Raw genomic sequence first — 23,428 nt, 5'->3', positions numbered from 1 at the left:
TCCTGCTAAATGAAACCCATCCTCATATTTTTTATGAAAAGATATATAAACTCATATTCAATGAGAGGGATTTTGCTTAGTGCTTCAATCAAGTATTATGTTTTAATCATTATTGGATTATTGAGTTAATTATTAAGCATTAGTAAAACTTGCTAATTCAACTTAATTGAAGGTGAGAGTCACCCAACTTAGGAAAATGGAATACAGTGTCATTATATTAAATTAATCTGCTAACTAGGGTTGGAAAAAGGGTAGTTGTATTCAGGAACAAAAAGGTCCCATTCACAAACTACTGGGTAGATGTGGCCCATAGCACCATGCAAGGCACAACCTGTACAACCACAGCCCTAGTGCCCATATATAAAAAAGGGAGTACTACAGAATATAATAATGAACTTGTTTACCCCTTTACAGCTTGCAAAGGGAAGGTAAAGGTATTAACATTACTAAAACATATAGCAAAGGTTTTATTCCCTTTTGTCATTGTCAAATAATTTATTTAACGCACATAATCTGTAAGCTAAATTGGAAAAAGTATGGAAGACTTTAATATAGCATCTGTTCAAAGCACTCACAATTTAAAATTAGCGAGGTTCAATTTATTAATGTTTTATTGACCTGCCACTCTACTTGTTTTGATAAACAGTAGTGACTCAACGGAGATCAGCAAGCAGATAATTTCCCTGGGCAATAATATATTTTTTTTTCTTTAACAATTCATTTAAAGTACTGGAAGTACATTGTTTTTCAACATCTCCTGGCATTCAGACATTTCACGGACAGTTGCACGTTCTAAAGCTAGCAGTCTTAGAAGATTACAGCCCCTGGACAATGGGCAAACAGTGTGCACACTTGGTAACATACAGAAGGGGAGGGAGGTAAAAATGCTAACGTGAAAGGACACTCCATTTTGTAGAGGAGCTAGATATCAGAGAAACTCAGCCTTCTATGCTGTCTAGCATGACTTCCTGTCTATACTTCTTCACCTCTGATGCTTGTGTTAATGTGCAAATGCATTAGCTTTTCTGTGGACTTGTATATCAAATGTCAAAGGAAACCTGGATCACCAAGTGATTTCCTACAATAAACAAAGAATCAGCAGTTCACTCTCTCCCTTGTAGTTGTGATGGATGAAGTAGACATTTCCTCCTTTGCTTGGTGCTGAGGCAGGCAAGGCAAATGGGGAAAAATCCATGAAGTTGTAGGACCTTCAGTGATTGTAAAATTTGCTCATATAATGCAGAGAGATGTCAGAGTGGTTATTCGTTTTTAAAAGCTCTTCATTCCATCATGTATTCACTCATAAAAAAATATTTATTAAGTGCTTCTTATGTCCCTGGCGTGGTTCAAAATGGGAGAATAAAGTGGTGAAACTAGACAATAAATAATCATTGCCCTCATAACATGTATATTTTGGCAAGAAAACCAACAATTAACAAATGAATAAAAAATATATTCAATATATACATACACACCTATACATTCTATAGATAATATGTTGGTGAAAAGAGCTCTGAGGAAATACATAGTGAAGAGGGCTAGAGCCTAATGAGACAATGTGAAATCAGACAGCAGTGATGATGTGAAACAGAATAGAATTGTGCACACATAAAAATATCGTGTGGTCAGGGAAGGATTTCCTGCAGAGCTAACAGCTGAGCCAAGACTTGAATGACAAAGAGATAGCCCTGCCAATACACTGGCAAATAATCTCCACAGGCCCTTACTGAGGAGGGACCCTGGAGGATGGCATGGAAGGAAGGCTGAAAGTCTGGAGCCCAGGAAGTGGGCAGTTGGACAGGGAGAGGTAAAATCCCAGAGATAGACAGGAACAGGACAACCTGGCCAATGGAAGATCTTCAGCCTTCGTCTGGGTCTGTATCTATAGAGAGCACCTTGATTATGGGGTATATTCCCCAAACCTGGACCAGAGAGCTGTTCCCTCCCTCCCTGGCACCCTGTCAGCCATTCAAACAAACACTGATTCAGTCAGACTATCAAACAAACACTGATTTGCCAGGTATGATGCTAAATGTTGAGCATCCAAGGGAGGCACTGCCATATATTAATATATCAGTGGAGAAGAACATCTCGAGGTCTAAGAAGGAAAATGTATTAGTGATATTTATAATAAAATAGGGTTAATATAGACAACAGTCTAGGTCCAATATATATGTAGCAATAAAACAGTATTTCATCTTATATATTTTACCCCAAAAAGTTATTCCTAGACTATCTACTATGAAAATAGATTAAAAAATAATCCATTTACATAGTACTTCATAATTGTCTATGTCTTTCATATGCAGTAATAGTCACAATAGCTGTGACACAGGTCAGTCAACTATAATTATCTTCTTTTTAAAGATGAATAAACTGAAGCTCTGGGAATTTAAATGCCTTGTCCACAGTCATGAAATGAATTAGTAATGTAGGCAGACCTAGCATTTTTCTACCCATTCAATATCACCAGAAGTTTGGTCTGAGGTAAACATAGTAAAACATGTTTACCCAATAGTACTAGGCATTTTATTTTGTTCAGAGGAAAGAGGGAGAGAGAACATACATATCATCCACATTCTTAAAAAAACATAGGGTGTACCTAGGGAGGTGTTCAGATGAGCACCAGATACTAATTTGTGTGAAAATTCAGTCTGCATGTAAGTGTCAAGGAATAATCATTAGTGGTATAGCATTATTGAGAACTTTGTCCTGAGAGAAGTTTTTAAACTGGGCATATAGATTAATTAACTATGTTGTTAGATTTTGATTCTTTTACATTCTGAAATGGTTATTTTTTCTTTTCTTTTCCCATTCTTAAAATCACTGTCAATCAGTGAATCTTATGCATCATTTCCTCTGAGTTTATCCATCACTTTAGAAATGTGTTCTTTGTTACACAGATTTCTCTCTCTCTCTCTCTCTCTCTCTCTCTCTCTCTCTCTCTCTCTCTCTCTCTCTCTCTCTCTCTCTCTCGTCTCCCCTCTCTCTCTGAAAAAGACTTCTGCCTAGGTACTCTAGAAAACCTTCCTCAGCATTCTCTTTTGTTTGTCTTATTCCCAGCTCTAAGTCTGTTGCCAAGATTTTTGTTTGAATGATCTCTTCCTAGAATGCTAAATTGTCAACGTTTAGAAAAGCTTCATTCATTTTATCTTCCTTAATTTTTTAGAAAATCAATACAGAATTCTATTCAATATGCAGCCATGAATTTATTGCTTTACTAACCAAATATTCTCTACTGCTCTCACTTAGTGCAATGCATTTATTTTTCCAAGTTTTGCTTCATGTCAACAAATGTCTGTTTCTATTAACACTGATTATTTTACATTACACTTTATAATGAGCCAGCACTTGGCATACCATCACATAAAAAATGCATTTGATGTTTTTAAGTAACATCATTGTCTTGTTACAAATATGGCATATATAATCTTTTTGTTCTCGCTACAAATGCAAATTCTTTGATAATTAAAAGTTGCCAATAATATATGTCAATTACCAATTTATTAAGACACAAAAGAAAAGTATACAGCTTCAATTACATTTTTGTGTTTATGTGTTCACTGTCTTACTCTTCATGGTTATGCACTGACGCACAGCTGGGAATGTACTGAAGATAAATATTGAAGTCAAACCATCATGAGGTAGCAACATGCCAGATCCTATGCCAAGTGTTTTGGATATTCTATAGTTCCTATTAAGTCTCTGAATAATTAGTTTGCAATACGCATTTCCTTCTAAAAAGTCAGTGGAGCTCCAGGCAAATTTTTAAAAATAGAAACTGCTGAGAAACTTCTTTGTAAAAAAACGAAAAACACTTACGGGAACCAGGAATTTTTTAATCTCTTCCAATGCATGACTCATACGTGAATAAGCTTCCCCAGGTGGAGCGAACACTTCAATTAACACGTGAAGTTCATCACTCAAGTGGGCATATTTGGCTTCCCCACTCTTCCTTAGCTCTTCTTCCTGTGAAAGAAGTTATTTTTAGAAATACAAATCCACTCATTTTGCATTGATTTAACATTCATTGAGACTGACAAAAGGATATAATGTAAGCAAATTTTCCATAAGTAGAAACCCTTTGAGAAATAAAAATCAGGTACAAGCCATTTAAAGATTTTTAAAAATCATTTTTGAGTGAATGATTAAAAAAAAAAAAAAAAGCTGGCACACTTATCATCTACAACAGATTTTAATCAGCTAAATGAAAATGTTAAATCCCTGAGAAGATTTAGCAGAACTGCCGTTAACTCTTCAGTGTGCACCACCACATTCTGGAAGAAAAGGATTGTTTTTACATTTGATAAGTAGGATTTTGCAAATAATAAACCAAAGATTATCACTATTCTTTAAGAGAACCAGAACTTTTTGGTGACATTTAAGGGGTGAAAGGTTATTTGTTTGCTATTAAAGTATGTAAAACCAATGGTTATCTCCCCAACAAGTTCCACTGACCCAGATTATCAATCAGCTTCACACCCACGTCTTCTGTAAAAATTTGTTGCCTCATTTTGGTCAATAGAAGTATGTTAAAGAGATGATGGATAAGTATTATGTTGGCGTTAATTATGCATTAGCTACATATCCTCAGCTGAACTAACACTGCATTTCTATTGGACCAGATTCTTCACAATCCTGTACCCAACTGATTAGTGAAGCCTGATCGGCTCTTCAATCTAGGTGAAGAGCCAAGCAGCATCTGATCCATATACTCTGCTATGGTGTATACTACGTATTTTACAGTGTGTGTTACGTATTTTACACATATCATCTCTAATATCACAATAATCTTGCACATTACTCACAGATTTCAGATTAGGAAACTCAGTTTAAAAGACTCAGTGGCTTCAGCAAAATCAGGATTCGAACCCAGCTTATTTTGCAGTCAGAGTTGCATTTTTCTTTCAGGAATTCATAAAAGCAAAATTTTGTTAAATAATTAACACAAATAATATTGATTATATTTTATCTTTCTTGACACCGCTCCCCAATTATCTAACAGTTGTTTCATTAAGTTTCAAAGGATTAAAAAAAACAAACAATTTTTAGTTTTATATGGAAATTAAATTGAAAAATTTACCGGAGTAGACCTAAGCTAGATAAACAAAAGCAAATTGGCTATTGATTTTAGATAAGTTAACTGTAGGGCCCAGGTTAATGTGTTTATCTGATTAGAAATGCCCATCATTTTGACACAAGGAAGGTCCATGACTGAAATGGGAGAAGAGGCAGCCTGCTTTCCTGCTCATTTCTCACCTACTCAGACCTTGGGGATATCAACCTCTTTTAGCCTGATAATCCACACTCCACTCCACTAGCAACTCTCTATATCTAACTAAGGAGTTTTTATTTAAAAGAGTTTTTCTTAGTTCCAAATTCTCAGTTTGGGGAAGAAAAGCAGAGTTTGACTAAAGGAGTATGCATCATTGGGTGTAGGAAAAATTTCCTTCCTCTTTGGGTTCTGCTGGGAGGCAAGCTGCTTCTTATATCAGGTGTCAGCTTCATTTACATATAACTGCTGAGCTGTTAAACCAGGGGTTGCCTGATTGTGACCTCTTCTCAATACTTCTTAAATTCATTTCCAGATGGTTATTAAGGGTTACTTACTAGCCACGTTTTATACGGCCTGTGTACTGTGATATGTGACTTTAAAAGAAAAATCATAACACTGATTTCTTTACCTCATCAAAAAAGACATTAAAGGCCAGCCAGTGTGGCCCAGTGATTGAACATCAACCTATGAACTAAGAGGTCTTGGTTTGATTCCATCAGGGCACATGCCAGTAGTGGGAGTGCAGGAGGCAGCTGTGGATGATTCTTTCCCATTATTGATGTTTCTATTTCTTTCTCCTCCCTTCCTCTCTCTAAAATAAATGGAAACATATTTTTAAAAAGTTACTGGTTACTAAATATAAGGGATTCTAAACAAAGTCATTAGAAAATATCAAATGCAATTTTATATATCCCCAACCAATCCCCATGTTATGTCCTAAGGTAAAAATATAAGTAAAATATATGTTTTTATTAGTTATTTTACAGAGACTAACATGGCACTAAATAGAGTGTAACTGCATTCTTGCATTTAATTGGTAAGAATTTTAAGGGAAACCTTTTCACCAGAAATATTATTTGTACGTTATATTCTACAACCGACATATTCCTGACTTGTAAATAACTTATCAATTAGAAAATTTTGCTCTTAATTCAAACTAGAATGTTTATTGAAGAAAACCTTTTAAAAAAATCCTCAAAGGTACAATTTTTTTTTAAATAAACAACTACACAATTCAAGATACACTTTTATCACTTTCAGGGTATTTTTTTTTTCAAGTCTCTTTTTACTATAACAATAGTAATGAATTAAAAATCAGAAAGTTGGTAGTGCTTTCCATGGAGTATCCAATTCTATCTGCATGACTACACTTTCCGTTAGAGAAGGTTATTTCCCTCCTTTGGCTAATGAGGAGATTGTGGCACAGAGAAAGAAACTTATCCAGAATTACAGAGAGTATGCATCATCCAGTTGCATTACCATCCAGGTTATCTGACACCCAAAGGTCAAACTGTGAATCGCTATAGGTGTTGATGGTACAGGTACACAAGTGCAAGTAACTTTTTTATACATTCATATTTCCCCAGGGTATCTCTAGTCTCTGGAAGAACTTGGCCAGTGGTCTCTCAGCAATTCCCTGGTATCCAGGCCCCATAGTTCTGTGCTCTCCAGGGCACTTATAGCAGATTACAGATTTTTACACAAAAGGCTCATCTCCCTGAACACCCACCCTTTCCTCCCTCTTCTCCCCCCCCAAAAAAAGGTCTGATTTAGTAGCTGTGTGCCCATCAGTGCCCAGTGAAACTACTATTTTCAACATTCTGACTAATTTCCTTTTTGAAGACCTTACCTAAAATTGCTAGTGACCTCGCATCACGTTGTTCATTTCTAACTCTCTGTTTTGCAACCATCAGTTCCAAAGAAGGCATTCATCCAAAGATTTTTTGAAGGGTGAGTTCAGATTAGTTTGCATAATTTCTCATAAATATTCATCTTGTATTCCTAAAACAAATGGGCTTCATGAAGGATCTCTGTTTCCTTGAATACTCCTGGCAGGATTGGATAGGACCCTCCACACCCTGATTCTATTTTGGGGGATAGGGACTCAAGTCAGCCCATAAATGGGTATTCCACCTTAGTTCAGATGATTCAGGACAAATTTCCAATCAGGATACAGCATCAGATGTGCTCTGGTACTGAGTCTGGCCATTTGGTCCCTGGATTTGCCAAATGCCAACTGTAATGCTAAACTCAAAATTTCTTAAAATACCCAAAAAGATCCACTCTCAAAATTACTGATGGGTAACGTAGACTTCAATGAAAATATCATTGGGCACAAAGCAAAGAGGTCACATTGATAATCTCATTAGGGACAATTTAAAAAAAAAAATCTTCATTCTCTTGCCCCAAGCCCTTCCCTGCTTCATTACACAATTTTAATTTTTTTTCTCTCTATCTCTAATGTGCATATTACTCTCTCCTCCAGTCTGAAATTTCCTAGGGAATTGAAAATTATTTTCACCTCTATTAAACAGAGTAATTTAGTTATTGAATGGTAATTCCCAGCTCACATGTCCAGGTCATTATGGAGCTCAATGAAATAAAGGGAACACCAGTAAATGACACATTAGAAGTCACAGTATGGAAATGTACACGCATGTACACAAACATACTCTCACACACACTAAAGCACTTTTTACAGTGTGATTCTAGCAAGAGTAAATGTTTCCATTTTGTCAAATTAAGAAAGATAGTCATGTGCTTTGGGCATTTTTTAAAGAATATGTTATAAGTTGCTCATAATATCTATGATATAGACAATATATTCCTCCTTTGTGTTTTCCTAAAAGAAATCCCATTACCAACACAGTCAGTAGAGAGAACACCTGAATAACTGAGTTGATACCTTACTCGTCATTTTTAAACACCTATGTGTTCATCTAGATATATGCATAATATGTGATGTAATATACATTTTATGTTGTCTTTTTTTAAATATCTAATTATAAGAGAAGTATTCTTTAAACTATCCACTTAACTGATTCACCAGATTAACAAAATATTTTTCCCTCAAAAAATATATAAGCTAATGTGCAAGATAATATGATGGTTTGAGCTTCTGCCACCTAAATTTTATAAATTAGGAATCATTTCTTCCAAAACTTATTTATACCTGTTGTATTTGTTATTTCATTTTTAAAAATAAAATTCCTATTTATTTCAAGTTTTAAATTATCAAAATATTTCCAGACCAAAAACATATAGGTTAAGAGAAAATTTACTGCATCATAAATTGCTTCTATAGTTAAATTAAACCCTTCACATCTCATAATACTTAATTCCTAGATCAAAATATTGCAGAATCATTCTAATTTGTGATTTACCTTTGTATATGTCTGTTTCATCATTTTCTGAATATACAAGTGTATCTGATAGGACACATAAAAGATACTCAATACTTTCTTTTTCCAAGAGGGTGAATGTTAGGGTGCATTTTTTTTCCTGTCATACAGCCATATCTTTACTCTTTTGTCATGCTAAAGTTTTCTTTAAATGTATAAATATTTATTGTCTTATGACTCTAGGATAGAGTGATTTATATTTATTAACATGATTTTCTTTTTAGCTTGGAAAAATGTGTCCAAATTATTATTTCATTCAATGTGTTTCCAATTATATTAATAATAATGTATAGATAACATATATGCCTATTCAGTGATAATCTATATATATAAAAGCCTAAGTGAACATTCTACTGTTCAACTGGTAGCTATGATGTGCACTGACCACCGGGGGGCTGATGCTCAGCTTGCTACTGGTGTCTGGCTGATTGGGACTGGATGAGAGAGACTGGACATGCCCTGGAGCCCTCCTGAGGTCCCTCCCCAGCCCCCATCATGCACTGGTGGGGTCCCTCGGCCTGGCCTGCCCCCTATCACAATTCAGGACTCCTAGGGGGAATGTCAGAGAGCTGCAGGGCAGGCTGAGAGACCCCACTGGTACATGAATCCATGCACCGGGCCTCTAGTGTATTTTATAATCAAGTAATTATACAAATTATAGTTTGTACTACATCACATGTTTGTTCTATGATTATAAATACAAACATAGTGTAGGTACGTAACTTACCCAGGAGTATTTTGGAGCTACTCATAAACAATTTAGAACAAGCAACCTTTTTGATAATGAATGGCCCTGCCTATCCTGTCCCTCTTATGGTTTCTTACCTATTGGGTAATGGGATTGGCAGGTTCAGTTGTTATTAGGTTATTCTAATTTCAAGAAAATAAAAAAACTCTATAAATACAATGCTTACTCTTTCTACCCAGGAATCAACCTTAGGTAACTTTAGAGTCCAGAGATAAGATCCCAGTGATTGAAAATTTTGAGTAATATTTTAGTAATAACTGCCACCATTTTAAAGACTAAAATATTTTTATAACTTTCTACATATAGAAACAAATATTTCAAAAATCCTATGAACACCAAGTTGTGCTTTCCTATAGATATCCTTATGGACCAGAATTTAGAAGACGTCGAGTGTAACAGCTTTTCTAGTCATGGATATACTACTAACTGCAAACTTTAGCAGACTCTTTGCTCTTGTGGCCCTCAGTCTTTTCATATGCAAAAGTATAGAAGGTGATGAACTAGAGAGGTAATTTTCAAGTGGTGATATATGGAGCCAGGAGAGTAGATGCTTTAAGGACTAGGTTAGAGCAAAATGAAGATTCTCCCCCATCCCATTCAAACATATCAGGCCAACTTACACCTGTTTAGGCATAAAATGTCAAGTAAGGTAATATTATTCCACAAGATCAGCAAACTGAAAACAATAGACGATGGTAGACACAATAATGCCAAAGGTTTCTCAGAGCTTTAAAAAATCATGATGCAATATGTGACTTTTCTTCAAAGGCATCCTCATCCCACAAAGTAGAACTTTAAAATTAGAAAATCCACTTTCCAAATAGTGTTTTCTAAGATATATTACTGAGAAAAATCAAAACTCTAAGTGGCAACTATTCAGATCAATCTTTGAACATCTACAATGAGGCTGCTATTGCATATTCTATATATCGATAGTAATAATGTAGTAAGCTCTAACCAAATATGATCATTGCTAAGTATTTAAAATTAAAATTTCTATATAAAGTTATATATGAGCTTAAAGAGTTAATATATTCAAAGATCTCAATTATTCTCCCAGGAGTAGCTCTTCCAGTGACAGGAATACACTAATTTTTTTAAAAAGAAGAAGTTGAAAACACATAGTATAAAGTACATGCAAGTTTTATACTTTGGTTTTTATTTTAGCAATTATTACTGTCACATTTTATCCTCAGAGTTATAATTTACTAGAGTGCTTTTTGAAGGCTTTTTCTTTTTAACACCCCGGGGAATATTCTTTTAACATAAATCCTCTTCAGAAATAAATAAGTCTATTGTCTGCACAGCTTTCTCCATCAAGAAATTGAAATAAACACACATTTATTATTTATACCATGGTCTGATTGGGATTTGTCTGAATCACTAACTTAAAAGCATTTTAAAATACATATATTTGAAAATTCTTTTATGTATAAATTAGTTGTCAAAATTTATGCACACAAAATGTTTTTGTACAAGTGGATATACCTGCATACATGATAGAGAAGCAATGGCTTAATCCCAAAGAGCACCTAAGGTTCGTGTGGCCTTCACTTACAAATCCATGATCTCTGTTTTGTTATATTTTTATTGATTTCAGAGAGGAAAAGAGAGGTAGAGAGAGATAGAAATATCAATGATGAGAGAGAATCATTAATCAGCTGCTTCTTGTACGCCTCCTATTGGGGATGGAACCTGCAACCTCGACATGTGCCCTGACCAGGAATTGAACTGTGACCTGGTTCATAGAGCAAAGTCAAACTCTGAGCCACCCAGCTGGATTCTGCTCTCTTCAACTGAAAATGGCAATAACGTCTCCAGCTTATAGCCATCCATCCTCCATAGGGTCAATTATGAGAGGGAAATCTTTTCACTCTGCACACCAATTCTAGCACTATCTAGATACATAAAAGGTAAACAACCAGAAACATCAATGTAACCAAGGATGATGTTTTTAAAAGTAGGTCACTATTTTGAAAGTGGAGAAGCAGATAGTGACAAACAGAAGACTCCTTATGCTAGTGTTTGGAAGTTGTGGGCTTACTAGAGGTTGAGACCTTCAATTGAGGACAATCGAATCACACATTCTGGATGCATCAAGGATAGTCTAACTTCTCAGACTATGAAGTCCTATTATTCAAATGGTAAAAAGAATATCTTGATAGAATAGAAGGGCTATTTCATTCTTCAAGAAAAAGAAGACAATCGATTTTGACAAAATAGAACTGACAAAAAGACTTACAACTCATCCTCCTTAATTAACACATAAAAGGTCATGTCCCTACATTTTAATTAAAAGCCATTTGCTTAGTCCTGCCTTAGACTCAGCTGTTTGGAGCATTGTCCCATACAATGTGGGTTTGATTCCCTTTTGAGGTGTATGCAGGAGGCAACCAATCCATGCTTCTCTCTCTTCCTTCCTTTTTCTCTTAAAATCGATAAAACATATCTCTGGGTGAAGATTCAAAAAATAAATGAATGAAAGTCATTAAGAGGCTCACAAACACATTTTTAGGAAAAGAAGCATCTGGGAACACAAATTATCTAACTATGCTTCTCTAGCTTTTTTTTCATATGCAACCTGTGTGAATGGGCTTTGTTTGGGTTCAGTGCAGGGGAACTGACTGGGAAGGGAAGTACCTGGAGAACAGTGTTGAAGCCCAGAAAGTGGGAAGTGGATCCTGGGAAGAAGCTGGCACTTAGAGATCAGTGGACTTCATGGGAAAAGGACATCCTATAATGGTTCATCCAAACCTCAAAAGCTAAGAAGAAACCAAGAAGGAGTTTTCCTTTGAGGATTGGAGAAGTAAGGGAAACCAAGGACAGACCTGAGGTCAACAGGAGTTGGGAGTTTCTCTGTCTCCCACTCACAATTTAAAGGACTTCAATATTCAATTTCAAAAACCTTATCTAAGCTGACAAAAATAATATGCAATATTAGCAGCCACAGACAGGGAAAGCAGGCAGAACATGAGGACACATGCCACTTAAATGGTGCCAGGTGAATTGCAGGAAGTAAAGGATGAACACTGGAATGAATACATTTTAGGAAGCAATTGAAATAAAATGCAGGTACAAAACTTCCCCAGGTAAGGACAAAAGGAAACTAAAAGTAGGAGGCTCAGTTCTGCCTATTGAAATAAAGCAAGAGACTTGCCTCCCTCCATTTTTCAGAGCACTTACTTTATAAAATGTGTGATTGTAAGTTCTCTCTTTGATATATAAATGGGCCTTTTGTCAGCTTTAAGACCCAGACTATCTTTTTTTTCAAAGAGCCAGGAGAGATATCTTTGAAATGTAAACATCAAGGGAGGAAGCACCCTGACTCCCTAGGTTTCTGTGGGAGGGGAGGACCCTAACCTTGGTGGGTGTCTTGTTCCTAGTTGCAAAATTACCTCCTGTCATACAGATAGGAGAAGTTTGGTTTTCCTTTGGATGAAGCCATTAGCTAACACAAATGGCCACCCCAACTAACCAGATAAAGACAGGGTGAACTCTGTGTGACAAATGGTGCTGCCAAGTCCTCTTACTTGAGGACCAGTTACTGTTTATGCTGAGAACAAGTACACAATGGGCTGTATCTGCTTCTCTACATGACAGAGTGAAATGTCTTTCTGGTGTTTTTTTTTTTCAATCTTAGTGGGTTGCCTGTGGAGCCTAACCCATTCTGATTTAATGCTTATTCACTAATAAAAGTGTCTTCCTTCTCTGCTAGCTTTGTGGAAAAGATTTCTGGGCTGGGAGGAGACTTTGTTATTAATTATACTAGAAGCTCAATGCACGGAATTTGTACAAGAATAGGCTTCCCTCTGGCACCCTTGACCAGGGCTTCCTATGCAGCTTTCTCTAGAAGGTCATCCAGAAGGACATAGGGCCTAATTAGCATATTACACTTTTATTATTATTATAGATTTCCCCAACACTCACTGAAGCAAATAGCAACAGATGCTGCTGATGCTCTGCCTATATCCCTTTTGCCTTACTATCTCAATGCAGCCAGCATTTATTTATATTTATGCCAGAGGTCTGGTCTGGCTAGGAGTAATAGCCCTACTTATTATGCACAGAGCAGAGGGACAGGCCAGGGAATTAATTCCCTCCAGGAGCATCTCTCAACTTATGGGGGACAGTTGGCTTCTAAACCCCAGCCTACTCAGTCCTTAGATGGGGTAACTTGCAGGTTTTTCTTTCTGAAAGGACCCCAATGGGATAAGGTTCAGTCTTTTCAGTTTAACTTGTTTGGAAAAGCACATCAAAGGGTTTCCTTCATCTTCTCATTTTACTTCCTCACTCCTCCACCAGAGTTCCCTGAGATCTCCTTCCAAATCAACTTCATGTAATGAAGTCCTGACACAGGTCTTTTTCCAGGGTAACTCAAACCGAGACAGCAATTCAGTAGATTCAAGTATGGAGGGAATGATTGAAAACAGAATTTTTCTTCAGAAAGATAAATGCAAAGAAAAGTACTTGAATACATAATCATAATGAAGAAAAAAATATCAGAGATATGGAGGATAAAGCAAATATGTAAGTAATGAAAATTCAACAAAAAGAAAACAGAACATAAGGAAGAGCAAAAATAAATAAACAAATAATAAACAGATTATAAGGGCTCACTTGATTCCATCCAAGATTGAAGAAAAAAAGACTCACATTGAGGTATATCTCAGTAAAATCCCTGAAGTTTAAGTAAAGCAAGCAAACAAGCCCACAGCAAAACAGTCTTGCAAGGTTCTAGAACTAGATGTACAAACAGAAAAAATATCATCAGCTATGGATGACTCACCTACAAAATTTTGAATTTAGAAATACAGATATGTTTACCAGCATCACTTACCAGGCCCTGTGCTGAGGACTTTATATGCATAATTATATTTACTTTCCAGAAATGATATACAGCACTCAATAACCCTTCTCAAGCACTGAGGACTCAATGGCTGCAGAGTTCCTAGGGCCATGGATGCTGATGATATAATAAGATGATAATTCATTATTTTAACCATCTCACTACAAATTATGACAATTACTATGCTCTTCCAAGAAACACAGTGTTTAGACTACCTGGAATTAAGTCTGTTGAAACATTTCTACTAATTCAAAAAGACAAGACCTCTTTCCAAGAAGTCTCAGTAGTCTAGAATTAATGAGGCCCTAAAAGGTTCTGAGTATATGCCGACTACAGCAATAAATAAAACAAAAGCTGTATGCCAAGAACCTGGGAGAAGATGGAAAGTACTTTATGAATCACATTACTTAGCAAGCTGTTTCTCGGGGTACAAGCATCCCATTTTCCATTTCAAGAAGAGGTATCTCCAAGGATGAAAAGATTCATGAATCCTGAGACAGGCCTCTTTTGAATTTGGAGTAGGGCCCAGAGAGAAAGGCGGGCTGAAATGGAACCAATGAACCAATCAAGTAGTGAAGACAACATGTGAGCTGGCTAAGAGGATCGTAGTAAAGTTGTCTTTAACCCAGAGTTATTGCTTCTGAGCCTCAAGGGGTCACTGCCAGCCAAGAACAGAAAAGCAAATATGAGTGAATCCCAGTTGGCAGGGAGCAATAGGTTGAATGCTGGTCTGAAAGAACATTGAGATAGCAGTTTGGGAGAGGATGTTTGTAGAGACCGCAGTAAGAAACCAGAAGAGCTGTGTCCTGGATGCTGATGTGGAGTGACTACAGCCAAAGGAGAAAAGAGCAACAAAATGTCCACAGAAGCTGCTGTGGAAGTCCCTGCAGAATTGTGGAGATGCCTCCCATTGGGAATGCAAGGGCAGCAGACAGACCACCGTGGCCCTTGAAAGTCTAATGTGAAAGACTGTACTTTGAACAAACACATCATGTTGTTCATCAAGCAACAAGACTGAGAAGGGGACACAGTTAGGACCTAGAAAGCGACCCAGCACGGACTAGAATACACCTAGAATCCATGTGCAAGGGCATCCACATATATAGCATAGGTGCAGGTGCATCAATACCACAAGAGCAGAATACATACAAGCATTGTCACTTTTAGCTTTCTGAAAAGAAGGTTGTCGAATGGTATTAGTTCCTGCTTACAAGTCTCTGCTGATAGCCCATTTTCCTAAATTCTACAATTTCAACATGGCATTACAGACTCTTTTTAGTCTGGCACTGGCTTAGCTCACCAATTTCATCTCTGCCATCATTCCGCAGACACTGTTCTCAAATCACTAAAGGAGAAAATCCTCACCTTTCTCTGAAAGCATCATCCTCTTTCAAACCTCTGTGGACCTCTGTTCCACTTCTAGTTTCAGATAAAATATATTCATCTAGACTGCACACAGCCAGCACTGCAGAACTGACTGCTCCACAGAATCTTAAGTATGACACCTTCTGAATAATATTGTCATAAATATTTGATATTATAATACTAATACTGATAGTATCCTCCACCAGAATATTTGGTTCCATTGGTTTTATTAAATATTTGGTTCCATTGGTGTGTGTGTGTGTGTGTGTGTGTGTGTGTAAGCACTGTGAGAGAGAGAAAAAGAGAGAGAGATGGGGAGATAGGTGAAGGCACAGTATACATAAGTGAGGCTTCTTATACATATCTAAATTTTAATAAGATGTATAACCGCTATGACTACTTTTTGTATTAATTGTTTTAATCAAGTAAACAGCTTGGTTTTCTGATACTTAGATAATAAACACATTCCAGGGGGAATGGAGGATTTAGGAATCTGATCATTTAGATTTTGTAATGTCTTACGTGATTGTTTTCCCTTTCTGTCTTGTCCTCTGTCTTAGCCAAAATATATTGAAAGTTCCTCTTATACACTTAACAAAAAGATGCGGGGGAGGGGAAGTGAGCATATTTTTGAATTTCAAAGAAGTCAATTATTAATGTTGTCGAGGGTGAATGCTCTTTATAAACACAATTTTTTTTCTTATAAGTTCATCTCTGCTTTGTTTATTTATACTTACTGAGTATTCTGTCAGGACTAGAAAATACAAAACTAGCACCAGAGATGCCAGAAAGGTAAGATTTAGAACATAGGAGGGCAAGGACTTATTTGTGCCCTTTTGTAACTGTTTCATATGCCATTGTTGACTATGACTCTGAATTTGGGCATGTAACATGAGAGCTACCACGAAATTTATCTTGGATGTAGAAAATCCTTGATTCTAATTTTTTTCTTAAAATGTGTGAAACAGTATAAGTATGGTAGGAGCAACTAAGGTCCTGGTCTTGGGCTATTTATAGCACATCTTGCCTCAAGTCACCCAGAAAATAGCTCTTTCAGGAGAGGGACTTTCCCCTCACTAACTCTGACAAGAGTTATTTTCATTGTAGCATCTGAAAAATTGTTCATCACCACCTACCTGTGTTTAAATGGGGCTTAGACTCACTCTTTACCTCAGGGCAACAAGCCTCTTTGGATGCCACATAAACAGAAGGGAGAAGTGGAATGAGAGTAGTTTAAAGAACTAGTGTTTACCCTGTAGCCCTGAGAGGATGAATATAAAAATAGTAATCGATTCTGCAAAGTTTTAATGCAATCTCTTCTCAGCAGAGCCCTACCCTTCCACAGCTAACCTGACAGCAAGCATGCCTCTGGCTGTGGCAGTCAGCAATGATGAATAGAGAGAGAGGACACAGGTCAAAGACAATAGGCCCACACAACTGCCCTCATCTCTTCAACCACAAAAATGGATAAATAAACAAACTAAGCCCTAGCAGGTCTGGCTCAGTGGGTAGAGCGTGGGCCCATGGAATGAAGGGTTCCAGGTTCAATTTCTGCAAAGGCACATGCCAGGGTTGTGTGCTTGCTCCCCAGGAGTGGCATGCAAGAGGTAGCCAATCAGTGATTCTCATCATTTATATTTCTATTTCTCTCTCCCTCTCCCTTCCTCTCTAAAATTAATAAAAAATATATTTAGAAAAATAAAAAACAATCCAAAAAATCCTATATATTTTTTGAAGTGAGTATATATATTTAGCTGTCTTGATCCTGCTGCCAACAATGCTAGTTAAGTGTCTGCAAAATATATCAATTACATATATTGACTATCCACAATGTGCTGAAAAGTATACTAAACATTTTCTCACTTACAATCTACAATATAAGAGTTTACCTGTATTTCAACTTTTAAGGAAATGAAGAGTTTTCTTCAATAAACCAGACAAAATCTTACAAAATGGGATAACTCAAACACTGGCTCAATGATAACTATTAAGTGCTCAATTAATAATAATATATTATCCCATATAAAATCAAGCCAGGGACTGGATTCTGACCTGTGACATTTTACTGTTTATTTCGTCCTCAGCTGTTAAGAGGAGCTAGCTGTTAGGAACATAATGGCTTTTAGTACATAAGAAACTCTGTAATTGAAAAAAAAAAAAAAAAAAAAAGTAAAAAATAGCCGAAACCGGTTTGGCTCAGTGGTAGAGTGTCTGCGGACTGAAAGGTCCCAGGTTCTATTCTGGTCGAGGGCATGTACATTGGTTGCGGGCACATCCCAGATAGGGGGTGTACAAGAGGCAGCTGATCGATGTTTCTCTCTCATCGACGTTTCTAGCTCTCTATCCCTCTCTCCTCCACTCTGTAAAAAAAAAAAAAAAAAAAAAAAAAAAAATCAATAAAATATATTTTTTTAAAAGTTTCCTACAGAAACAAATCTAAAATATTTCTAACATTTAAAAAAATGTAAAAAATAAAAGAAACTCTACTTAGAGAGCTAAATGTATGGTGAGAAAGAGAGAGAGAGATGGGAAGGTAGATTAGGGCACAATATACTTAAGTGAGGCTTCTTACACATATCTAAATTTTAATAAGATATATAACCTCTATGTATTTTTTTGTATTAATTGTTTTAATCAAATAAACAGCTTAGTTTTCTGTTACTTAGATAGTAAACACTTTCCAGGGGGAATGAAAGATTTAGGAATCTGACTATTTAGATATTATAACATCTTATCATATGATTATTTTCCCTTTCTGTCTTTCACTCTGTCTTAGCCGAAATATATTGATAATGTCTAAGAGGAAAGTTTCTCTCACACACTTAACAAAAGAATGGGGAAGTGAATATATTTTTGAATTTCAAAGAAATCAATTCCTGTTTTAAATGGTCACAGGAAGCAATAAGTTGAATGCCTTAATTCTTCAAAAAGGAGTAACCAAGGATATAGTCACCCAACTCTTAAATACACTGTTTGCGATGATGGCAGGCACTGGAATATAACTAAACTCTAAAAGAGGTCTCTCAGGGCCAGCATGGATTGACAGTAGATTACTTTTATTCCAGAGGCTAATTCTGATAAAAGGAAAGCTATCAGTTATTTAAGAATTCTCAATCATTCCCCTTTGAAACATACCAGATTTTTCTGTAAAATACTTAGAAGGACCGAATTAATAGCTCTGCTCTACATAGTCACTAACACATACGTTAATGCATTTAAGTAATGTATATTTTAAATGCACCTTTATGTGAAGACTCTGTGCTGTGAGTTTTTGGGATGGTAGACCTTGATCTCAGATATTTCATGGTTTATATGGAGAGATAAGGCATCATACATAGATTCTGGTAAGTTCCAGAGGTCAGAAGAAAAGTTATGCAAGTTCATTCCTGGGCATATGTATTCACACAGCAATGTTTGCTGGGCCTCTCTACCTACGGAACTCTGGTCCAATGTGGGGGGAATCCAGCAGTAACAACAGGCAGTCTTCCCACAGGGCTTCGACTCCAGTGGAAGGAGACAAATAATAAAAGGACATATAAATGAATATATAATTTCATATCATGAATGCAATAAAAAAGAGAGAAGAGTAGGAGAGTCCAGGGAGATAGAGCATTATTCGCATTGGGCAGACAGAGGGCTACTCTGAGCTTTGTGTGGAGTAATGAGAAGGTGCTGGATTACTAAGAATAAGAGGAAGAGTGGGCAGGTGGGGGCAGTATTACAGGCAAAGTGAAGAATAAGAGAAAATGCCTTCAAGCAGGACACTTTTGGCATGTTTGAGGAATAGAAGAAAAGCCGGTGTGGCTTGAGCCCAGAGAATAAAGTAGAAAGTGGATGCAATAGAGGCATGAAATCGAAGATTTAGACAACTAATACAGGGCTTTGTAGACCATGGCAAAAACAGGAGAGGTGTTTTTGAAGTGGATATGTGTATGTTGTGGGAGAGGAAGCTTTGCCCCTGAATTTTGCAAAAGTAGCCACAGAATTGTGTGAAACCACAAAAAGTGCAATTGGTTGAAAAGGTTAGAATGGCAGTAATTGTTCCATTTTCAAGGGATATAATTGCTATTATAACATTTCCAAACATTAGTAAAAGAGTACTTCAGACTATAAATGGCTAATTTTGTTTTACTTTTTGACACATGTAATATCTACTTTCTTTTCTTTTTTAAAAAATATATATTTTATTGATTTTTTACAGAGAGGAAGTGAGAGGGATAGAGAGTTAGAAACAGGGATGAGAGAGAAACATCCATCAGCCGCCTCCTGCACACCCCCTGCTGGGAATGTCCCCACAACCAAGGCACATGCCCCTGACCGGAATTGAACCTGGGACCCTTCAGTCCACAGGCCGATGCTCTATCCACTGAGCCAAACTGGTATTGGTGTAATATCTACTTTCATAACCTATGAAGTATTAGATAAGAGATATGGTTAAGCTGGGATTTGAAGGATGGCTGGGGTTTGAAATGAGAAGGTAGTAGGCTAAGAAGGAAGAATCTCCTGATTATAATCTCACCTGTTTGTCTTGGAGAATACAGGTTCACAGCAATGCCTTTATCCTGGAATTAATAGTACCCTCTTTCACTCTCAGGCACTCAGGATTAAGACCACAAATTAGATGGTCAGCCTTAATCACCAGTAAGGGCATGAAGACATTTGTGTCCGAAAAAGCAAAAGCTCTTGCCAAGGTTCACGAGGCAGGTGTGCAAGGAGTGCCATGTAATCTAATCTGGAAGAATTAGAATGGACCTGAGAGGGGAGGCCCCATGGTCATAATTGAGGATTTAACTAGATATTAATTACTTAATCTGAGAAGGGATTTGGGGGGAAATAGGAGGAGTTTAATATTAATTAGTATCATATTGTGGAGAAAACAATCAACAGGCAGTTTATAAAATGCTGTATCTGTCTGGTTTTAAGTCGATTCACTACCTTCTCCCACCAATTGTCAGGCTTTAGAGAGATACTTTAAACACATACCCTTCAAACTTTCATATTACATGGGCTTTATAAATTGCTTCATTTAAAAAATTACAGTTTATGGGAGATACATTAATCTGTAAAGACTTCCATCAATGCATGTTAGCTCAAAATACTTATAGGTCACCTCGCAATATTGATTAAAAAAAAAGAAAGAGATTTTTAAAAAAGTGAGCACAACTATAATTATTTCTGGGGATATTATGACCTTGAAATTGGCTATATAAACAGTCTTTTAAAGATCACTTTTAGACCTAGTCAGTTTGGATTAGTGGATAGTCTGAAGACTGAAAGGTCACTGGTTTGATTCTGATCAAGGGCACATACCCCATGGTGCAGGCTAGGCCCCTGAGTCCATATTTCTCTCTGTATGTCTCTCCCCCTTCCTTCCACTCTCTAAAAATCAATGGAAAGATATCCTCTGGTAAGGATTAACAACAAGAAAAGATCACTTTTATTTATTTAAAATATTAATATATTTTTATTGATTTCAGAGAAGAAAGGAGAGGGAAGGAGAGATAGAAACACCAGTGATGAAAGAGAATCATTGATTGGCTACCTTCTGCACTCTCCCACTGGAGATCAAGCCCAAAATTTGGGAGTGTGCCCTTGACCAGAAACAAACCCGGGATCCTTTAGTTTACAGGCTGATGCTCTACCCACAGAACCAAACCAGCGAAGGGGAAAAAAAAATCACTTTTAAAAGCAATATTATCATGTATAATCTTCTTACAGAGCAAATGCTAAAAATGTTTTAATGCTTTATAAAAGAGCATCTGTGATTTGGGCTAGAATTTCTAATTAGAGTATCATATAGAAATTCGAAAAGAGCTGTAGCACAAACAACTTACATAAAACATGAAACGAGGTGCTTGGGAAAGCTTTAGATGGTCCAAAAATTTGAGAATAAAGAACTGATGTAAACATTTTGATAAAGACATTATATATATGAAACCAGTAGGAGGAAAAAAAGACCACATTGAATCTCTGTATCCAATTTAGTTTTATAAGTAGCTATTTGGTTTCATATGTATATCCTATGTCTTTATTATAATCAAGTTTGCTAAAATATTTTTCTTGGACTTATTAGAAAAGTAGGTATTCACTTTATATTTTGAATTTTATTATATCAAAGAATAGTTAGTAGACAGGAAAATTGAAATGTTTTCCCTCTACAAATTCCAATTCAGGGTGCCCTTATTTCTTATTAAGTTCTCCACATGATGTCGAAATCTAGAATTTAAAACTTCTATCAACTCAATTTTTGCTCTCTTGAGTCACATAGAGCTTGATTATTTCTTCATTGTGATAGTCTTTTAACTACTAAACAAATAAACAAACATATATTCTTAAACTAAAACATTCCCATCATTTGTTTTCTGAGTTAAATCATTCTTTTGGGAACCTGTCACTAATTTGGACTCATTCTGATGAATTCTAGGTTTTTAACACTCCTCTTAAAGTGTAACTTCTAGTACTGCCTACAGTTTTATTTTTAATATTTTTTATTACAGTAGAGAGAAAATAATTATCATCTTATTGATTCTGGCTTAAAAGGTACATAAATACCGGCTAGCATTGGCTGTCCCACCCTCAACTCCTCTTTTGCTTGGATGCAACAGAGGTGACCAGAACTCCCTCACATGTATTGCTAATGCTTATAGGTAACATTACTGATGATTTGAAATTGGCAGTTAACATTTTTAATGGAAAGAATCAGTCACATGCAACCCATTAGTCAAGTTTACCTATACTTGTTTGTTGAGCAAATTTGGTGCCCATGATATTGGCATTCCCATCTAACTCCACTGATAAAATTATCTTGCCTCGATGTAGAACCTTCTTCCAATTTAACACCAATCTATTAAGTTAGCACTTTGAGGATTCAAACAGCTATGAATCCTCCTAAGCCAGAATACAGCACATTAGAGGAGTTGATGATAGGCAACATATGACTGACTGGAGAAGGTTCTCTCAAGGCAGATGCCAAGACTTCAGTGTTCTCTCCAGGTGGATGTTAGTTCCCCCAATTAACACCCAGCCCAGGTTATGTTTTCTTTTCCTAAGCTCCAAAGAGATTTAGCTGCCATGATACAGAAATGAAGGGCGCCCTTCTACAAGATATGCTCAGTATTACAGAGACAAATGATTATAGCACACTCAGAAAGCATTAGGTTCCAAAATATGTCTGAGAAAAATGCTTTGGACGCAGAAGTTGGAGCCTACCATCACCTACAACAAACATTTTGGCTCACTGTTTGACAATGTAACTAAATGTGGAGATAATTGTAATCAGAATTAATTTTAAACTGAATTATAGGTATGGATGAACATTAGATAGTTTAATTATTATGCAATACAATGATACTAGAAATGAAATATATTTACTCTTCAATATAATTAGTTAAATTCAAAATCTGAATGAAAGAGACTTATTGAAAACTTCAAAGCATTCTGAAAAATTATGAATAAAATAAAAAGTCATTAAAGCAGTGTAATTAAGGCAATTTTAAACGGTGTAAAGCTATTGGATTAATTCAGTGAATAAGTATTTTAATCACCTTTTGTAGTCATACTTCATTGACAAAATTTTACCCATGATATATTGTTGCTATTTCTTATGCTCCTGAAAAATTCTAGTCAAATTTTCTGGAAGGCATCCAATTCCTTCTAGCAAAAATAGATTTCTTTTTTAAATCACAGGATCTATATTTTTGTTTTAAATAATACTTAATTTCTTTTCTATCTTCTGAACAAAACCAAGTAGGCCATACAAACCAAATTTGACAGGGGGTTTCTTTCCTGCAATGGAAAACTAATTTCTTTATTGCCTTTGTTTATTGAAGTCATGGTATTAAACCATATTACAATATATTTATAGAAGTTCCAGAATATTGTTTCTGTCTTCATTTCTGACATATTTTTAAAATATATTTTGTTTTATGTATGTCTTCTCTTTTGCTCATTCCAAATTCATGGCAAGAATTAAATAGGACATCTTGGTTCTAAAAACTAAGAACTTAGGTCCA

At 36.1% G+C, this 23,428-nt stretch overlaps 1 protein-coding gene across 4 annotated transcripts in view; it reads right to left on the bottom strand.

The window, feature by feature from the left end:
* Positions 1 to 23,428, bottom strand: part of KHDRBS2 (KH RNA binding domain containing, signal transduction associated 2) — a 461,654-nt gene that overhangs the window by 248,098 nt on the left and 190,128 nt on the right. For all 4 annotated transcript variants that reach the window (XR_006740033.1, XR_006740034.1, XM_045572975.1 and 1 more), the window contains exon 4: positions 3,823 to 3,969. Coding sequence is in view for 2 of the 4 variants with exons in the window: in XM_045572975.1 (XP_045428931.1) it covers positions 3,823 to 3,969 (147 nt within the window). In the remaining 2 variants the exon portion in view is untranslated. The remainder of the gene's footprint in view (positions 1 to 3,822; positions 3,970 to 23,428) is intronic.

This window comes from Pipistrellus kuhlii, unplaced genomic scaffold (genome assembly GCF_014108245.1).
Source record: "Pipistrellus kuhlii isolate mPipKuh1 unplaced genomic scaffold, mPipKuh1.p scaffold_m20_p_5, whole genome shotgun sequence".
NCBI classification, from domain to species: Eukaryota; Metazoa; Chordata; class Mammalia; order Chiroptera; family Vespertilionidae; genus Pipistrellus; species Pipistrellus kuhlii.
The sequence above is the reverse complement of the archived record's forward strand: the minus strand, read 5'-3'. Positions and strand labels throughout refer to the sequence as shown.